This window comes from Antennarius striatus, chromosome 22, assembly GCF_040054535.1.
Source record: "Antennarius striatus isolate MH-2024 chromosome 22, ASM4005453v1, whole genome shotgun sequence".
NCBI lineage: Eukaryota > Metazoa > Chordata > Actinopteri > Lophiiformes > Antennariidae > Antennarius > Antennarius striatus.
In genome coordinates, this window is record NC_090797.1 from 13,298,696 (window position 1) to 13,319,150 (window position 20,455).

The window sequence follows — 20,455 nt, forward strand, 5'->3', positions numbered from 1 at the left end:
GACTGTGTGCTCAGATCTATTGAACTCCTCTCCCCAACAGCTAACGACAGGCCCGTCAAATGAAGACAGATGGTGGACGAGACTTGACCCCTGACCCTAGTGATTAGATATGGCTGCTGTAATTGGCTGGCTGTGTTTTCCATCAACAGGCATTACGAGCCACTTTGCCAGCCAGCACCATTAGTGGTCCTGCTATTCCTGGAAGCACCTGGAAGCAGCAGAGCGCCTGTTCTCTCTCTTTCCATCCCTCTGGTCATTGTTATCATGAACATAACTTCATATATGCTTCGCCTGACTCAACAGTTTTGTACGACATTGTGAGAAACTCCATTAATCTGAGGATTTGTTGCGTTACTACACAATTCTCATGATTATGTTGGCTCAGAAATGAATGATCTATCCACACTGTTATCACTCACTTGTCATCTTATCAGGTTTGTGTCCAGATCAGCTGATTTTATATCAAGTTGTTCATCCTCCATAAACTTGGATGCATGCACTTTATTTATTGTGACACTAGAATGTTCAGAATTGTAGGTCTCATTGTGTGTTTTGGCAGAATGTGCTGGCAGGAAGTGTGCAAAGTCAATAGCAACAAAGCAAAAGGTGCAGCTAATCAAAAATAATGAGCTGAGTGGGATGTTTAGCCTCCAGACAAATTAATCATAAAAAAAAAAGTCTCTCCCGTTCTGTCACATTTAGTCTCAAGTGGCTGATTAAATCTGCTTAAATTCAAGGTGCAAAATACAAAGTAACAACTAGCTTGAGCCATTTCATAAAAGATGTAATCACCGTTGGACTCATTAATGCCAGAGAAAAGGAGCAACATGCAAATGTTTGACATTTCTTTAACAGCAAGCCATCGTCAAAATAGAAAAATATTGTTACTGAATTGTTTAATTGTCTTACCGACTAATCGTTGCTAGCTCCATCTGTCATATTGTCTGTTCCATTTTAAATCCTTATGGTGACCATTAAACAGAGTCTGTTTCTTTCCACGACCTTTGCTGACTTTGTCTTGCAAATGTCTGTTTTAAAAACATGAACTATTGAGTGTTGTGGGGGTGTATTCTCCAACGATTCTCAATCCAGAGTGTCTCTGCAGAATTTGAATTCATTTGTTCAGCCTCATTAAACCCATATTAGGTGTTGCAGCACATGGCAATGCTTGGTGCAGTGGTTTAGTATGAAATGATTGGAGGGTGTTTTGGGTCATGGATCTTGGATAACACAGTTTCCAGCTTCCGTCTTGGGAGAAATGACTCTTCCAGAGAGACTTGCTCAATGACAGAGCATTTCTCCTCTTATACTTAAGATTTATCAAATGTCTATCTAAACAAGTAAGGCTGCTTTGGGCTAATTGTGCAGCTATATCCATCTGCACTGGAAAATAGTCAATATTTACAGTCTTGGATCAAGAACATTGGCTAAAGCAGACAAAGAAACATTAGAGATTGACCTTATGTCCAGTCTTGCAGATCTTTCTCATGAAACGCTCTGTAGTTCAGAGTAAATTGTGCCAATTTCTGTTTGTAGTTTGTTCGGAGGAAGTGTAATGCAGAGAAACCACAACTCTGGGTACTGAACACAAAGAAGACTGTCAAAGAAGACAAAGAAGTAGATTTCCACCTTGAAAACAAGAGCTACAGTGAATGTGCTGGCTCAGGCCAAACATACGATACGTGTACTGCAGAGAGAGAGAGTCTTTAAACTCTAAGAACGCTTGAAAAATCTTCTTTTTCTGGAGATGGCAACATTATCCCATTATTAATAAGTAATTCAGATGGTTTGTGGGGATGCAGACTGTGTTGCTCCATAGTGAACAAACTGTGGCTTGCGTTTGGGCTTTGGTTACGGTTGGAGTCGCACCCCAGTGACTTTAGAAGAAGACTGGCCATGTTGTCCTGCTGCGTGTTTGGTAGTTTAGCAGAATGCAGCGGCATCCTTGTTAGCTCCTAGCTGAATGCTCCCAACACTATCGTGTCCTCACAGGACTCAGATGAACATGCTTCCCTTTAAAGCGAAATCTGATCTGACATTTATGAATGCTGCCTTCTATGTAGACTTTTCCACAAGCTGATACTGCCGGCTCCCTTTGGAAAAATGTGAACTTTTATCCCTGCGCTGTCAAATGAAGAGTATGTGGGAGGAGCTGTGCATCAGTCAAATCTACCTCAGTGTGTGTGTGTGTGTGTGTGTGTGCTAAACAGTGCCAGAATTACCCCTTGTTTAAGGACAGATCTAGTGAAACTGTTGCTATGGAGTTGTACACTTTTTTACTAGGCTGATTGTTAGGAGTTATGATTAGATAATGTGCAATGAATCAGGAACAATCTGCTCTATTTCAAAGTTCATTTCAGAGAATACTGTGTACTTTTGGAGATTAGTGCTGGCATTCTGCAGAAACCCGTCTCAGCAACAAAACGAAAATGTCAAGTCTTTCTCAGGACTGTTAAACCAAAAAAATGTGATTCCAATGATATTTTTTGGTTGTTGCCTTTATTCCAATATGACCTGTGACATTATTAATGGTTTTTATAATTGGATGAGTTATAGATGATTGTGTGTCACTTGTAACATTATAGTTGGTTACATAATGCGTCCTTTATGTTCAGTAAAGCCACAAGATGGCAGTGAAGAGTCACATGTGTCCACAACAACAAAATTGCCGATGGTAAATGAGGTTGTAATAATGCGTGTACAACGCAGAGGCAGTGAGTCACTGGACATCTGAGAGGTCATTAAATACGTTACATCCTATTAATGGAGAGGTTGTTTCTACTTTGTCTTGCCTGTCCTTTCTTTAATTATAGCTACACTGCCCCCCATGCAAAAAACACGGGCACAATTAATGGACAATGCAGATGGAAAACACCTGACTGCTGACGAACTGTCCATCAAACACAAAGACATTCTCAGTTGATTTTGTCCTTCTTTCAGTTCGTTGCTTTCGATTTTGCTCTCATCCCTTTCTTTTCTCTGAAACAAGAAAGTCCCATTGAAATCAGAAACCTCTTTTACAAGGGAGACCTCACCAAATGGCAGCAATACAAATTCAACTCTAAATAAAACACATACATAATACACAAATGGACAATGTCACATACATAAAGCAGTCAAAATCTCATACACTTGTCATATCTGTGGAGACTGTCAGATCATGGTAGATCTCTGTGTTGAATGAAGTCAACAGGAATTGTAGGAGAAGCTTGAAGACGTTTTGTCTCTCATCCAAGAGACTTTTCCAGTTCGATGGGGTGTTCCAGATATTTAACCAAGTATGAGGGGTTTTTGTTTGTTAATGACAACATATCAAGATAAACAGAAACATGTACACAACCCAACCATTCATATCTCTCTAACAGCTAATGTTGGGACATACAAAGGATCCAGACCAGCGATCGGCAACCTTTAACACTAAATCAGCCATATGGACCCAAGTTCCATGGAAAAGAAAACACTTGGAGTTGCAAATACTTCTTGACAGTCTTGGTCGATCTGGTCTTGGAAAATGCATGGGGTTTTGGCATGGATATACCGGTTTTTGGGGAGTGTGACGCATATTACAAATGTGGCTCCAGAGCTGCGGGTGGCAGACCCCTGGTTTAGACTTACAGGCTGCGTTCAGACTACAGGTATATCGGATATCCTTCCATATCCGATTTTTAGGGCTGAGTGTTCACACTGTTTCTAGCAAGTGTCCAAATGCGATCTGGCTCTGTTCAGACTGGGCCACATTATTGGCCAATCTGACAGGTTGCCGTAGCAATGACGTTGGGGCGGCGGCATCGTTCAGTGTGTGTAATGTGTGAGGTAATATAATTGTGACGGCGGCAACAACAACAACCCAACAACAACAATGATGAACATGAAGTTTTGTTACCTTAGTGTATTGGTGATATCACTGTCTGGTAGAGGTGGAGAAATCTATGACATTGTCAACTTCTTCCATTTTTTATCGCTCCGTAATGCGCGACACTCTTCCATCTGGCACCTTGCTCTGACGTAACGGTCCGCCATATCCGATTGGAGTGTTTGGAGCTGTCGAAACTGAGATGCATCTATCTATATCCGATATGAAACTACCTCTTGAATGTGGCTTCAATCTGTCCTGCAAAAATCGGATCTCATGTGGTATGGGACTGTTCAGATTACAAACGAGATATCCGATATCAATCTGGATATCTTGTTTGTAGGTGACGAGTCCGAACAAGGCCATTGTCCACTCAAGAATGGGTGTATCATGGTTAAAGCTAAGGTAAATTGAGACATCAGAGAGAAAAAAGGATGCAAGTCCAGTTTCAGAAAGCGTAATACATTCATAGTTGAGGTTAGATTCTACTTGATTCCTCCCTTTGTGGCACTTCAACTCTGTCATTCACCAACTGCTCCATCATTGGCTAGCTACAGACTCATACAACTCTCTTCACTCACACAAGTGAGACTATCCTAGTTTCTTTGGTACACTTCTCTTTCTCTGACTGGTGCATTCTTTCAAACTCTGGCTCAGCGGAGCAGGTCAGAATCATCAAGGCTCTGATATTATATATAGAAGAATTATAGACCTCTCATCATCTCTAAAATGCTTCCATGTAGGTTTTTAATGTCTGCCACCAAATGGTGGAAATGTCCATGAGGCAAAGCTCAGAGGGAGGTCAGAGGGTCCCTGCAGTTCTATTGAGCTTTGATCCACAGCTTGGATGTGGGTAATTGCTGGATGTGTTGTAAAAAGACAAAAGTCTCACCCCCTCATACTGTACAGCAGGAAATCCTGGATTTGATATCTGGGCTGCAAAATCTAATTATGTATGAAGCAGGTGGAGAACTACACTGTAGTCCCCTTAACACATTCTGTTCAATCCAATCCTTTGTTGTGCCTCACAATTCTGCATAAAGAAGCGCAATGGAAGGTCCTTGTTATTCTTCTTCTGAGCAGACAGTGGAAGCAGAATATGGGTGAAAGATATAAAAGGAGGCTGAGGCTTAGTGGAGCTGTGAAGGTCAATGGTGTGATTTTTTTTAGAAAAGTAATTTTCCTCCTGGCCCCAATGTTCTGCTTTGTGCTAGTCATATTCTGTGTTACAAGATGCTCACCTGATTAAAGTACTGACATGAAACCCCATGTACTGAGAGTTCACCAGCTGTATTATACTGTACTGTGTAATACAGAAGAAACTGTGGCAAATGCTTAATGGCTGTCGCGTTAAATCATAGTGGTATGGATAATGTTTTCTTTTTACCTTCCAAATACTGTAAAAATGTGGTTTCCTTTCCATTGAACCCATAAATGGGAGTGTATTCAACCATTCAAAAAAATGTAAAAAAAAAAAAAAAATTAAAAGGGACATCAGTCCAGCGAAAGATGAGAAAAGACGATAGCATCAGCCCTGTGATGCCTTGGCGATGCGTCCAGGGTGTACCCCCCTCTGCCACCTGAGATAGAAAAACCCGTGGATGGATGGATAGATGGATGGATGGATGGATGGATGGATGGATGGATGGATTGGTGGGTGGTAGCAGCTAGATATCTGGTGCTTACGGGAACCTTTATGGTCTGCAGATTTTTTCCACAAGATGCTCCTGTAACTCTCACAATTTTGAACTTGATAATAAACGCTACTTTCTGTTTGCTAAAGTTCATGATTGTTGTTTGATTGTTCATTTTGTATTAATGGAACAAAGCCTGCCAGCTAGTTCAGGCAGACTACTCAAGCTGGACCGCTGCCACCACATGTGTGAGCATGGTGCAACCATCAATCAATCGATCAATCGATCAATCAATCAATTGGTGCTACACTTTTGATGTGGGGTTTGGCTAGATTATTTACATGATACTTGAATTTAGCTCACAGAAATCTGCTAACCCCATCATCTTCTCCTTCACTCCCTCCACCCTTCAGTCCATCTGTCCAGTTGGGGGCACGGGGGGGGCTGTTGGTGAAGGCGCCTAATTCACTTGATGAGGCATGGAGCATAAACATTTCCAATTGCGCATGCGAGCGGAAGCAGCAGCCGGTCCGAAGCCGTCGCTGCGCCGCTGTCAGATGTCAACAACAGCTCAGGGGCAGGAAGTGGCACAGTTTGAGGCTCACGAGGCACCTTCCTCCTCCTACCACCAACCTCTCCCACCTCCATCTAATCTTTTTGGCAAACATGCATCTATGCACACTTTCGGAACCTCTTTCCATCACCAGAGCCCATGCTAAGATCCAACCGACTTCATTTTCATATGAATAGCAGAGTCATATGTAGAAAATTGGTTACCTTGGTAAATGTGCGTTAAATAAGGGCTTGACTGTCATGTTCTCGCATCTAATGATTTTTTTTTGGTATTTTGAGGAGTGTGCTTCATGCATGTTACTGAATAAGAATATACTGCACTAAAAAATAGAGACTCAGAAGAGAGAGGAAGTGATAGCAGCGTTATCTTTTTTAGTTATAGTAATATATGAGGGGGAAATAGTGCCGACTCTAATTTTCTCATTAATTGCATGTCAAAGTGTTGCTGTTGAATGTTGGGCAGAAACACTGGCTCTGCATCATTCACCCTCCACGCTGCGTCACGTTACGTCCTTATATATCCTCAGGCAGGGACTCTCAGAGGGTCGATTGCAGTATCTGGTCCCCGCTGAGCTCGACAGGTGTAAAGTCACATTCCTTCCTAGATTCCTCTGCCAGCACAGTTGTTCAATAAAGTTATTGTTACTTGCAATTTGGATTTTTCATTTTTTATCATTTGGTTTTTCCAAAAAAAAAAAAAAAAAGGTTAGCGTGAAAGGAAGCAAAACAAAAAGTAGCAGTGTTTTCAGATTTAGCCGGCTTAATGTGAATGTAGTCTCCGTCAGCCTGTTTGAAGCGATTCAGGCACCAATTAATCACCTGCTGCTTTTCATTCACCCTCAGCACAGAGGCTCTCTCCCCCTCATGCTCCTGCGGCTCTCTCTTCATCTCTGACAGATGAAAAGCAGAGCACATAGGAAGCTCCGCATTGTGCAGAACCACGCCATCCAAGCTGGCAGAACAGCAAAATGTCCAAACAACCTTTTTCCCCCAAACAGCACCCCATTCCTGTTCACCCTAATTGGTTGCAAATGCCTCTTAGGATGAGCAGCGACGGCTGTGAGGAGTTTGTATACGCAATTCCCATGATCTTTTAGTCCACTGTCATTTTGCTGAGTTTTTTATAGCTATATTTGACCTATTTGTAAGAGGCTCTCATCCATCACTTTTAAATTCTTTTATGATTGTTATATTACTGCACTGAAATCAGAGCACTGTTATTGATCCTGTCTTGTGATACTGGGCTTACACAGATGTGACCATTATTTAAAATTTGAAGGATGCTGGAATGGTTTTTCAAGCAGTTTCCCAAAATGCACTGAAATGTTCATTTCAGTTATAATGGTGCAGAATGTAGCGTTGATTTGTTTTGTGTCATATTTTTGTCCAACCAACCAACCAACCAACCAACCAACCAACCAACCAACCAACCAACAGGATCATTTTCCTACTTTTGGACTTTTTCAAAGTGATCACACTTAAGCCCAAATCCTAACACAAATCAGCTGAAGGGAAGTCTTTTGCATTTCTGCAAAATCTGCAGAAAGTGTTATTGTAACTGTGTGTGTGTATTTGTAAACTTGTAAATCCTCACATCCGCACCGATGCACGTGTGTCGTGCGTGTACTTTTACATTTGCATATGCTCTGGAGTCGGTGCCTGTGCATGAGTGTTTGTATATGTTCGGTGTCCAGGTCTGGGTTATATCCACACGCAGGATGTAGAGGCTGAGAGCCATGTCTGTGTGTTTGTTTGTGTCTCTGTCGTCCATCGCCGCTGTATGCTGACGTCTCAAATCCCACTTGGACCCATCGGCCTCCACCCATCGATCAAACCTGGTAACCTGAGTCACCGACAGTTTTCCCAGCACTTCCTGTGGAACTTGATCAAAACAAACAGTCTGGAGTCACAGGAAAGTCAACATTGTTGTGGAAAAAAAATTATGCCGTAATCCACCGTCGATCTGTCGGACCTAAAGTTTCATATAAAGATCTGCTTTAACAACAATGTTTTTCCATGTTTTTACCCAAAATATATTTAAGAAAAACCATGATTGTTGCCTGGAGTATGTTCAGTGGTAATATTTACCACAAAAACTTTTTGGAAGGCACACAAAGTGCAGGAATTTGCACTCGGTGTCCTGATTTTTTGATTTATTCAAACCAGACTTTAATATCAATATTTAACACGTCCTGTGTCCATTGTTGTGCCTAATTTACGTAATAGCAGTATTTACAAATAAAATGTCAACGCCATTCATGCTTTTTTTTTTTTTTTTTTTTTTTTTTGCTGTGGTTGATGACAAACATCTGAAATGAATAGAGTCATTTAATAATTTTCAGGAATATTTTATAATCAGACCAAGTCTTAGAAAATTAAATCAGTGCATTAGAAATTTAGTATATGGTTTAAGGTTTTTAACCAATATAATGCAGAATTTGTTCTGATATGCAACGGATTCAATCCAATCTCGTGCTGTCTTTTGTCCGTGTGGTTCCAGCCACAGCACAAATGAATGGAGAGCTGAATACATGTAGATGTTTGGCTGGGATTATCAGTAGCATCAACATCAGAATTCAACAACAGTACAATCCTCTAACATATAAACTCTCCTTTTATTTGTTTGTTTGGGCCACTGAATTTAAAAGGTTTTTTCCTTAACATGACTACTTCCCGGACAACCAGAAGAATGACCAGTAGATTCTTCTGTTTCGGACAACAGACTGTTGGCGAAGTGAGATCTCAGTGGTCAGGCAAATGTTTCGGACCGTCAGTGCTTTTGTTCTTTATATACCAGGAGCCCTTAAGCAGCTTTTCTTCAATCCATCAAAAAAGAATCCTCCATAAAAGTGTCAAGAGTGTGAGATTATTTCAAACATAATGATTACCCAACATCAGCGGCTGGGAAAGTTTAATTACACACAGCCCAATGCCGTAAATTTCCTACACACATCAGAAAACCACAATGACAGTTTGAATAATAATATTACAGACTGAGAGGTAGGGAGATGCTCAAATGATTATTTCAAATGCTTATTGTTCAAATTAGAAAACCTAGAATTAAAAACTGTTTGCGATTGACACTGATTTATATGATATATTCATGGATGTTTGGTGACAGGAAGAGAACCCCGGGAGAGACGTTGAGCAGGATGGACGGACAGGAACCAAAGTCCTTCAGGGACCTTTTTTGCGTTCATCAAACTTAATTTCTTATTTGGCACAAGGAAGAGACAGAGAGAGAGTCGGTCCATACCTGCGCTGTGTCGTCTTCAGTCCGTCAGGAGGAGGATGAGGAGGATGTGGGCTGGGGTCCTCCCAGCTTCCTCGTGCATCTCCTGCCGTTCACACGGAGGGGGAGGACTGTTTGTTTAAGTGGCTCCGCATGGCAACCACTTGTGAGCGGCTTCTGTGAAAGTCTTTGCTGGCTCAGCATGGAGGTGGGGGTCAGTAGGGGTAAGGGTGCTTCCCATGATGGATAAACACAAGCTGACACTCGAGGCTCCCTCCACACCCTGACTCCAGAGCCTCTGCTTTCCCCTTCCTAAGCATCCGCTGTATACTGTATACTGCACATCATCATCATCATCATCATCATCATCATCATCATCATCATCATCATCATCATCATCGTTGTTGCTCTTTGATTTTTGAAGTGGGATCCAGGGGCCTCCAAAGATCACCATCAAATTTGGACTCGTCCATTTTCGGGGCGGCAGTGGCTCAGCGGTAGAGCAGACGTCTTGAAGACAGATCGCCCCAGCCGTCGGTAGTTCGAGTCCTCTGGAGTGTGAGGTGACGGTTGGAGGTGTCAGCTCACCTCCCTCTGCCACTGCCTAGGCACCCCTGAGCAAGGCGCAGTCCCTACTACAAGCTGCTCAATTGGGGCGCACCCCGAAAGTCGGTGCCTGTGACTCTGCCTGCCCATGTACTGTTTGATGTAGTGTGATCTAATTGCATGCTTACAGGCCCTTTGTATCCTGTGGTTGTGTTCCAGGGGCCTTTACACACTAAAATGTAACTAAAACAAATGTACACATGAGTGAAAAAAGTTATTTCCAACACGTGGTAAAGAAAGAGATCCAGTCTGACTGATGTTGTATCCATCTAGCGGTGGTGTCCCGAAGCACAACTACAACAACAAAAACACTCACTAGATAAAGAGCATTGATGACACCGGTTCTATTTCTATTCACCGGCTGTGAATGGTTTCAGCGGCAGAAACACAACTAATGACAAACTGCTGTTAAAAAGATGTAGTTCACATTTCAATAAGACAAATCTTTTCTCTTCCAGACATGGACGAGTGTGAGAATGACTACAATGGGGGCTGCGTCCATGAATGCATCAACATACCTGGTAACTACAGGTGCACCTGCTACGATGGATTCATGCTGGCCCACGACGGACACAACTGCCTGGGTAAGAACAGTCTGTGATTGAATTAGAACTGAAATAGACGCTCAAAGAACATTCAGGGATCTGTGTGCGATCCAACCACCGAGACCACATTCAGAAGTCCAGATGGAACTTGGCTAGAGAGTGACTTTATTTGTCCCTTAAGGAGGTTCCTTCGCACTACACACAGCACAGTGAATACACAAAAACACAGAAAAAGCACACAGAACCAGCACCAGCACATATAAAGTAGTACCAATACCAAATAGAAAGAGTAATAAATAACCCATCAAGAATATACAAATAGAAAATCATAAATAGGCATAGAAATAAAAAAATAAATAAACAGGCCTAGTTAAGCATGGGTAGAGTGAAAAGTCTATCATGTTTGCATTGTTTTTGCGGTAGTAGTAGTAGTAGTAGTAGTAGTAGTAGTAGTAGTAGTAGTAGTAGTAGTAGTAGTAGTAGTAGTAGAAGTAGTAGTAGTAATGAGGATGAATGAACAAACTTTATCTGCTACATACATGTTTGGAGTCAGATGTTTGTGAGCACAGTCTCTTTTTCAACTCATTTCAGTATGTAAATAAAGCAATTATAAAGAACATGTCATAATAAATGAGTCAGTCAACCAAAACCATATACTGTGTGATGTTGCAATAAGAGAGATGAAATGTCGAGGATGTCAGAGCCTTCTGGATGCAACTCCATTGAGTCATAGCTCAGTAGTGTAATATATTATTTATTCTGAGTGAGGTCAATTTAAGATTAATTGCTGATAGTGACCACAAACAAGCACATTTGGCATTTATTGTCAAAGTATGAATGAATGAAGCATTCTGTTGAACCACAAAAACCATAGGAAGAAATAATGTAAATAAAGACTAATTAAAGCCACATTATTGCCTCACTAATAGGCCAAAAGAAAAACTAACATAAAGCCAAACTTCAAACAGTCACACTGCATTCGGAAAAAAAACAAAAAAACAAAAAATTTCCAAAGCTACATCATTTCCAGATGGCCCTGCCTTCGACCCCCGGTGAATAACACATCATAACATTACCATAGCAACGGGATCAGTTGTCGTGGATTCACATCCAGAATCATGAAGGGGATCACAGCTGCTAATTCCACATAATCAATGAATGTGATTATTGTTATGTCACTTCTAGTATCTTAAGTGTGTGTGTGTGTGTGTGTCTGTGTGTGTACGTTCGTGTGTGAGTATGTGTGCGCCGTGTGTGTGTGCGAAGCTACACTGTCAAAATGATGGTTAAAATATTGTTATGTTGTTTATTACTGCTATTACTACTACTACTACGACTACAATATTACTACTACAATGACTACTACTACAACTACAATACTACTAACAGTACTACTATTTTTTCACATTTTCACAATTTTAATTTGAACATCTTACGTGAACATGAAGTTAATTTGTCAAAGATTGCTACCAGTACTGCGGTGATTTGATGATTTGGTTTCAAGGCGTTGCTGTTTAAAGTGATTTGTGAACCCAAAGTAGACCTACGGCGGTAAAATGACTCCTTTCCAGATTTAAGTTTGTGGAGATGTGTGTCAGATTACACCAGAGATGTGAACCGGGTGTGAACACCTGACTTTGAGTTGTCGTCCTTCACAGTGGACAGTGGCTGTTGCTGTGATGCTCATCTGTCGGCTGGCGCTCCTCCAGAGCTGGTCTGTCATTGTTTGGAGGGTTTTAATGATTTGTTCGACTCTGGCCTTGTGTCTTAGTTCGGTTGGGAGGACGCAGGGTTGAAGAGTTCTCTACAGATATCTGGCTCTGCTTTATTACTGACAGATCCAGCGTCTTTAGTCAGTCTTGTGTTATTGACTTAGTGTCAGCCAGGCTGTTTTTTCTGCACCGAGTAACACGTAGTTCTGCGCAGATGTGTTCAGGCATATTTCATTCTGTCAGTCGTCCACTGCTGATGGGAGAGAATGAATCAATAACATGAAAAAACCTGATTTTTGGATGCCTGTTTGTCTTTGGATGGATGTGTTTTGGCATTTGTAAGTGTTTCAGCTCATTTGTTGAGGCTTTGGACGGACTGAATGAGACACAGCGGCCAACAGTGAAGGGTAGCTGCTGACTTGTGATTTCATCTCAGAAGAAGGACTTTCAGACAGATGATGTAAAGCAGAGTCAAAGACCTTTACAATTCAAAATTTCCTCCACGTACGCAGCCAAAAGATGTGAGATGAAAACACTGTTCTTAATCAGTGTCAAGCAGAGCTTCGCTCTGGCCTCTGTGCTTTCTGTTGGATGAGTAATGTTTGGCCCCACTAATGAAGTTATGTTTTATAACATTATGCTGTCGTTTTGCAGAAACATTCACTGAAAGTATTAGGCAACTAAAGCTTCTCTGTTACATCGTCTTCAAATAATTTGGCACTTCAGCATTCAATCTATCAAATTAAGAGACATCACACACTCAGAATATGTTGGACTATTTACTGACAATAGGATTCTACACATCAGGGATTTCATTTCCCAAATCCTCCCATGCTCTTCCATCATAGTAACATTTTGCTTATTGACTAATTACATGCAGACACAAGCCCCCTGAAGCGCAGCTCTCACTTCAGCACAGGAGGAAATGTGGTTGAGGCGAAATGAAACATTAAAAAGTAAAGCAGACACGGAGAAGAAGAAGGAGAGGAGGGGGCCTTCCTCAAATCAGACCTTACCCAGTTGCACCTTTTCACGTATCTAGCACCCTCAAAATGAATGAAACAGGTGGAGCACATACAGTAAACTCCCTGCAGGTCCTTTCTTGTTACAATCATCTTTTTTAACTTTGATATTTACATGCTGGAGGTGGTGGAAATGAAGATATTTGAAGTTTTCTAGGAGTGACTAAGTTGGATCAGATCCAAAATGAGTTCATCAGAAGAACAGACAAGGTGAGATGTTCTGGAGACAAAGTTAGAGAGGGCAGACTTGGTTCTCACCAAACCATACCAACAATTACTTTCAGTCTATTTATAAGGGCTTTTATTGTTCATTAGAGACAATTCAGAAGAGAACCTCTGGTGTTTCCTGTTTACTTCCATGAAGTCAACAGGAACTAGATGCTGGTTTATTTAGCCAGACCAACATCTAGTTGACTTTCCCACATGAGCTTTAGCGGTGATGCTGATGTCAGGCTCCTGCATGTCACACAGTGAGTAAACTGTGGGACACGATGGCAGCAACATGTGCTGTGGTTACCTGAGGAGAAGCTGGTGAGGTCAGGAGGATTTCACCACACGTGTTCTTCGTGTGAGAACTCTCATCACCTGCGCTTCAAGGCCCAATGAGAGGAAACCAGCCGCATCTTGCTCCAACCCAAAGAATGGCTTTATGGGATGCTGGCTGGATGTGGCCTCAGTGAAGTGCTGCTAATTAAAAGTAGGTTTGCTGAGTTCAAACGAGGCAGTAAAGCATGAAATCAGATCCAAGATCTGTGCAATCACAGATGTGACTCTTTTGCTTTCTTTTCACTTATTTATCCTTTTCTTTTCATTTGTCGTGATTTTATTTGATCTTTCTTCCTCTCATTTGGTGATGCTCATTTCTTTCTTTCTGTCCTTCTTCAGTTTCAATATCTGCTTTATTATTTCTTCTTTATTATTATTTCTATTTACTTTTGGTCTTTTATTCTTTTACATAATTGTTCTCTTCTTGTCTTCTGTAGATTCCATCCCTTTTAGCTGTACTTTTTAAACAAATCTGTTTTCTTTATTTCATTCCCATCCCTTTGTCCTTTCCTTTTCTACTAGTATTCAATGTTTTTTCTTCTATTGGCTAATTTTTCTTTGATTTCCTCTATTCCTTCCTTTGTCTCCCATTCTCATTCCCATATAGACTTTTATTGTGTCAAACTGCCTTGACACGCTCCAGCTATTTTTCCATTTACTTTTCTCTGTGTATTTTTTCCACCCCCCCCCTCTTCTTTCTCTAACATGTCTGTCTACTGAACCTGTCCAGCGTTTCCTCTAATTACTACAATTAGTCTCTCCCATCATATTCTAAACAGCTCTGTTAGGCAGGCAGACTTTCACCAGGTAACACTTCACCTGCGCTCTAACCTCAAGGTTATTTATGGTTATTAATGGTTAATGTTACAGACGCTCCCTTTACCTGAAATATGGCTATTTCCTCTTGTATGGAAGTTATATGCAGATTAGCAGAATTATCTTGCAGGGATTTTGGAATAGATTCATTTTCCGTTAGATATTAAATTTAAAATAAGTGAACTCAGGGATACAGATTTCCTGTATGGATGATTGTCCATGTTTTTCTTGGGTTTAATCTCATCATCTCATCTCCTGTTGTTTATTAATAATATTATTATAATATTTTAGATAATTATGTATAATATTCATTATGTAATTATGAAAACCGCACTATTTTTGATGATTAATATTTATTTTAGAGAGGATACTAGATATTTTTCTTGCTAATGGAAATGGAACAGTCTCACTTTATTGTGTGCTCATTGAAAGAGATTAGAGAGACAAAAAAGACCAAGTGGAGCTCATGCAGCAAAAGTGTTTCATAAACGCTATGAAGCAGGATCTGAAAAACAAAACGCTTATATTCAGTCTATTTGTTAGTCATTGCTGTTTTGTTGTAGTAACATGAATGAAATCAACCAGGGTGTCGGTTCCCATTCCTATTATAAGCCAGCAGCACCTTGGCCACAGCTATCTAAACAGCATCCGTCTGAGGGACACGTATGTGGTCGTTGGTCGGTGGAATATTTGCCTCCACTGTCTCCATGTCCTCTGTCCCAACAACAACTACATTTTATGGAATATAACCAAATGCAGCCATAATCGAGGAGGAAGAGGAGGAAGAGGAGGGAGAGGAGGAGGAGGAGGAAGAGGAGGAGGAGGAGGGAGAGGAGGAGGAGGTAGAGGAGGAGGAGGAGGTTTGCTGCTGTGCAAAAGTGAGACTAATGGATTCTAGTCTGCAGACCTGGTCATGTAAACGATCATTCTAATCAATAGCTGAAGTGTTTGAGTGAAGTAATGCATTATTAATGAGGAACATGTTGATGTCATCACCTGAAGTGATCCCCAGCAAAGAGCACGCATTACCCATGAGGCACAGCAGCTTCACGCCGTTAATTATTTATGGGTCCTGATACACTACTATTAATAAATGTCCTGTGTTCTTTTGCACATTAAATAATTCAGTCCAGGTTCACATAGTGAAAGTGTTTGACAACTGCCCTCCTGATAAACGCTGATGTAAGGCTGAAGGTGCCGTTAAACGTCCATGTTAGAGCAGCTCATGGCAGCAGTTTCAATATGCTGCTATATCTGGCAATAAAAAAATCATTGTTGACTGTAGGTCAGGTTTTTAATGGACAGTGTGCGTGCTTGTCTGTTTTTATGTGGCTTTGTGGTGCACTGGCGTCATGCCAGGAGTGTCCCCTGCCTCACGCCCCCAGTTGACTGGGATGGGTTCCAGCAAACGCGACCCGGGACAGCGGATGAAACGGATTTGGAAGACGAATGAACAATTCGGTCTATTTCTGCTGCTTCTAATGACGCCTACAGAAATAGACATCTTGGTCTCATTCATGTGAACACTACCCATGGTGCAGTGCGTGCCGTTGGTCGGCGACTGATGAGGTTAGATGGTTACCGGAGCTTTGGTCCTCTTGGGGTTTTTTTTTTTTTTAATCCTTTAGTAACAACAATATTTTCAGCTCTGTTAAGCGAGCTTTGTGTTCACAGTGAGGAGAGGTTACATAACCTCATGTTCCAGATGGTTCTTGTGTGATCTCACGAATCCGGCCGTCTTGCACGTTCAACTACGCAGGTGTGTACCTTGACTCTCCATGGGGTGGTGGTGCACAATAAAAAGTGAGGGTACTCGTGCAAGTAAATTAGCAGTACTAGTGAGCGCTGGAAGTGATGATAACAACATGGGTAGCATTACTGGCAGGGGAAGGAAGCTTCCAGTAGAGAAGTATGACGCCTGTCAAGTAGGATCAGCCTGTATTAAGCCCACATTGACAAGATACACGACACTGCAGATTGGGAAATGCGTTCCTGTGTATTGACTCATTGTTGCCAGGCTCTCTGATGCTTTCTGTCTCCTGTCATCACTGACTGTAGAGGTAAATAGTGCCCTGTGATGCGGGGTAACCATATAAACAGAATTTTGAGAGTCTTACATGCAGGCTTATTGTTGAACTGCAGTTTCAACCTCACTCTACCTTCCTCTTCGTGCTGCTTGTCAACAAGGACCTCAGTGTGTGATATAATGTCTCAGTCTCAAGTGTCTCTTTCAGCAGAAGATTTACTCTACGAATGAGGGCACACTCCCAGCCACACACACACTCCTTCTCTCATTACATTTACTGTATAGATGCACACACGTTACTACTTCTGGATGTCTTCAAGTGAAATCTGTTATCAGATCAAAATATACTGAGACTTTGTACAAATATTAACTGAAACCCTCCTGTTGTCTGAGTCATTCATCCCAGCTCAGATAAATGTCATCACAATCGGTCACTTGTTGCATTTGGCTTTTGGATTCCCCCGGTCTCTGCAGAGGCTGTTGATGCTTATCGCCACATACAGCTGTGATCTAATGCTTTAGTGCACTTGCAGTAAACTGAGGCATAAAGTCACCATCAAAGTGCAACAGCTTGATTTTGAAACTTGTTTGTTTCACCATCAAAGTTCACACTCAGTTTATTTCTTACTTTCTCGCACGCTCTCGTCCCGCCTGCAGAATCCGACGTGGGCTTTGTTGATGTTAACAGAGATTTGGATGACAATCTACACTTTGGAAAATTACAGTGTGAAAAAAGGAAAGAAATACCTTTTCTTGAGCGTACAGGAAGTCCCTTCATCGTCTCGCTGATACACTATGTCAACAAGTTAGAGGACTAATTGATCTGAGATTGCCTAATTGTGCTCTGATTAAAGAGGAGGCTTGTTCTGCTCCATTCTTCCTTTTGATTTAGACTTTTATTTATTTAGTTTTGGCATGGCCACAGCTGGGCTCAATGTGCTCTGTGTGAAGCGCAAGTTTATTTTCCTTCCGGTATGTCCTTTACACTCCACAGGGAGTTCTGATATGTGGCTGCACAGTGTGGAGTCATCGACCGCAGTGTGTCACACAGAGGCCCGACATGTAACATGCAACAGACTGGAGGTGGGAGATGAGACGGATGTGGAGGAAAGGCATAGAAAGATGGAAGTTTTATAGAAGTCACTTGAATGAATTGAAAAATCTAAAACAAAGCTATATTTAACCACTTTAATGGTCTTTCACACAGTTGTATTTTACGATTAGTTGTAATTGTTCGATCACTGGAATAAGGACTGTACCTTGAAGAATACTACAGTAGTAAATGATAAGCTGAAACATTCACAGGCTTGATTCATTCAGTTTATTTTTCCTTCCTGTCCTACTTGGCTTTGAAGTAGGACACCACTGGATCTTTTTCTGATCTGGTGGTGAAAGCAAGCTGTCTGCGGGTGCACGTCGCTGCACACAAAGTAATGCATATGGGAGTTGTTCATTGTGACTGTAATACCAGTGCAATAAAACATACAGGGAACAACTGTTGAACATTTAAAGCCACATGAAGTCTACTCTGTAAGGCATCCATTATTTTGATCTGTGCACTGAAAGGCAGAAAAAGCACTGTCCTGTGTGATAACTACAACCCTAACCTCAACCCCAAACTGAACCCTAAGCCTAACGCTAACCCTGACCCCTAACCCTAACCACAACCCTAACCCGGTTAGGGTCTGTACACCGAAAGGCCTACAAAGCACTGTTCTGTGTGCTAACCTTAAATTTAACTCTAATCCGAACCCTAACCTGAACCATAACCTTAACGCTAACCTTGACCCTAACCCCAAACCGTAATCCTAACCCTAACCACAACTTCTAACCCCGAACCATAACCGCAACCCTAACCTTGATCCCTAACCCTAACCACAAACCCTAACCCTGACCCCTAATCCCTAATACCTAATCCCTAACGTTAACCCTAAACACAAACCCTAACCTTGATCCCTAACCATAACCCCCTAACCCTAACGTTAGCTCAAAACACAAACCCTAACCCTGATCCCTAAGCCGAACCCGAACCCAAATCTTAACCCTAAACCCTAATCCATAACCACAGAGTGTATTTTATTCTGTTTTATTAGTTGTAGGGGCATCTAAGTGAACACTTTTCAAATACCAGACACCCATATGAACATTTTTATGCCTTAATAGTTATAAATGACCATGAACATCTCGTTGTCTGATATGGAAATTTGATGAGAAAAAATTTTCTTAACAAAGGGGAGGCGCGGTGGCGCAGTGGGTCGTGCTCTCGCCTCACAGCAAGGCAGTTCTAGGTTCAAGTTCAAGTCCTGTTCTGTGTAGAGTTTGTATGTTCTCCCTGCGTCTGCGTGGGTTCTCTCCAGGATCTCCGGCTTCCTTCTACCCCCAAAAACATGCACTTCAGTTGAATTTGTTGGTTCAAATTTGTAGGTGTGAGAGTGTGCGTGAGTGGTTGTTGGCTTTCATGTGGCTCCACAGTGCACCGGCATCATGCCTGGCATGACTCATGACCAGAAGTCCACAGGGAAAAGGCTCCGGCAACCCCCGTGACACAGAAAAGCAGAACAAGTGGATACAAGGAAAAACGAATGCATTTTAAAAAAAAAATTAATACTCACTGAGACTAAAAACAACAAATGAAACAAATAAGTCTCACAAAATGCACAAGTACATGAGAATTTTATGAAAGACAGGGCTCCTCTTGGTGATAAAGTGGACAGACATTAAAGATTAAGATGAAAGATCCCTTTATTTGTCCCCCATAGGGGAAATTATTTTATATTTTTGGCTGAATATCAAACTTTTAATAAATTGGGCTGTTTTCTGACCATTGTTGCCTGAGCTGTTCGTCAGAGTCTTGGAAGGGACTTATTCTATGAGTTTCAATGGAAAGTCTTGTCTACTTTTTCTTTACATCTTTAGCTCTGATAAACTTGATGAACAGATCTTTGGTGTCATTAAGCCAGTGGCGCAGCCTCTACCAGCTCATTTGGAAGCGTATAAATCACTTGTTTCTTTAACTGCTCTTGGTTCATGTGGTTATATCAACTTTTCCATTGCGACTGCACCTACCTTTACTCTTTCTCACGTGTGCAGTAAGAGGTGGATGCAGAGCTGCGCTTCATGTGTAAACAGATCTGTTTGGAGTTGGCCTACTACAACTCCATGGCGCATCGCTAAATGTTACATAATTCCACTGGTTTTACTTGATTCCATGCATCATGCATTATCTATCCCTCTATTGCAACAGTTTTTCCAGTGACATGGTTATCCAGATTAAACATTTGGAGATCAAACCAGTCTAAAATAGTTTAAATAGCGGTAAAGATGCTGCTTAATCATAATGTCAACATATGTATATCTGCAGCCCTTCTAGTTTCCCTTCCTGCCTGCAGAATACAGTCTACCACAGAGAAACATTGCCTCTCATGCAGGTGCAGAGCACATGTCGAAGTTGGCCAGCAGTGATAATCTTTACGTTGTGTTTAAGGCGATAGTAACCTTGGTCTTTGTGACAGCTACGTCTGTTTGTTGTGTCTGAGGCTTGAGGTACCCGTGTCTTTCTTTATCGCTTCTGAACCAACGGTCGAACTCAAACAGGAAGCTCCAAACTAGACCAAACAGGTACAGTGTGGTCAAAACTTACAGACACATTTGTTGCTCAGGTTTGCATCTAAAACACTGTTTCAAGCGTGTAAATATGTGCATGTATGTGTGTGTGCATGTGTGCGTGTGCACATATGTGTGTGTGTATACCCATGAAAAGGCTTGTAGTAACCATTAAATAAAAACACGTGCAGGTCAAGTAGAACAAGTTTAGACATCATGCCCACCACATATATAGTGCCTGTTTCCGTCTATCCATCTGTCTTTGTTTCTCCTTCTTCTCTCCATGT

General features: G+C 41.5%; 1 protein-coding gene across 4 annotated transcripts in view; it reads left to right on the top strand.

Annotated features, from left to right (window-relative positions):
* scube1 (signal peptide, CUB domain, EGF-like 1) overlaps positions 1 to 20,455 on the top strand; it is a 96,948-nt gene that overhangs the window by 6,032 nt on the left and 70,461 nt on the right. For all 4 annotated transcript variants that reach the window (XM_068307479.1, XM_068307480.1, XM_068307481.1 and 1 more), the window contains exon 3: positions 10,357 to 10,482. In XM_068307479.1, the coding sequence (XP_068163580.1) occupies positions 10,357 to 10,482 (126 nt within the window). The remainder of the gene's footprint in view (positions 1 to 10,356; positions 10,483 to 20,455) is intronic.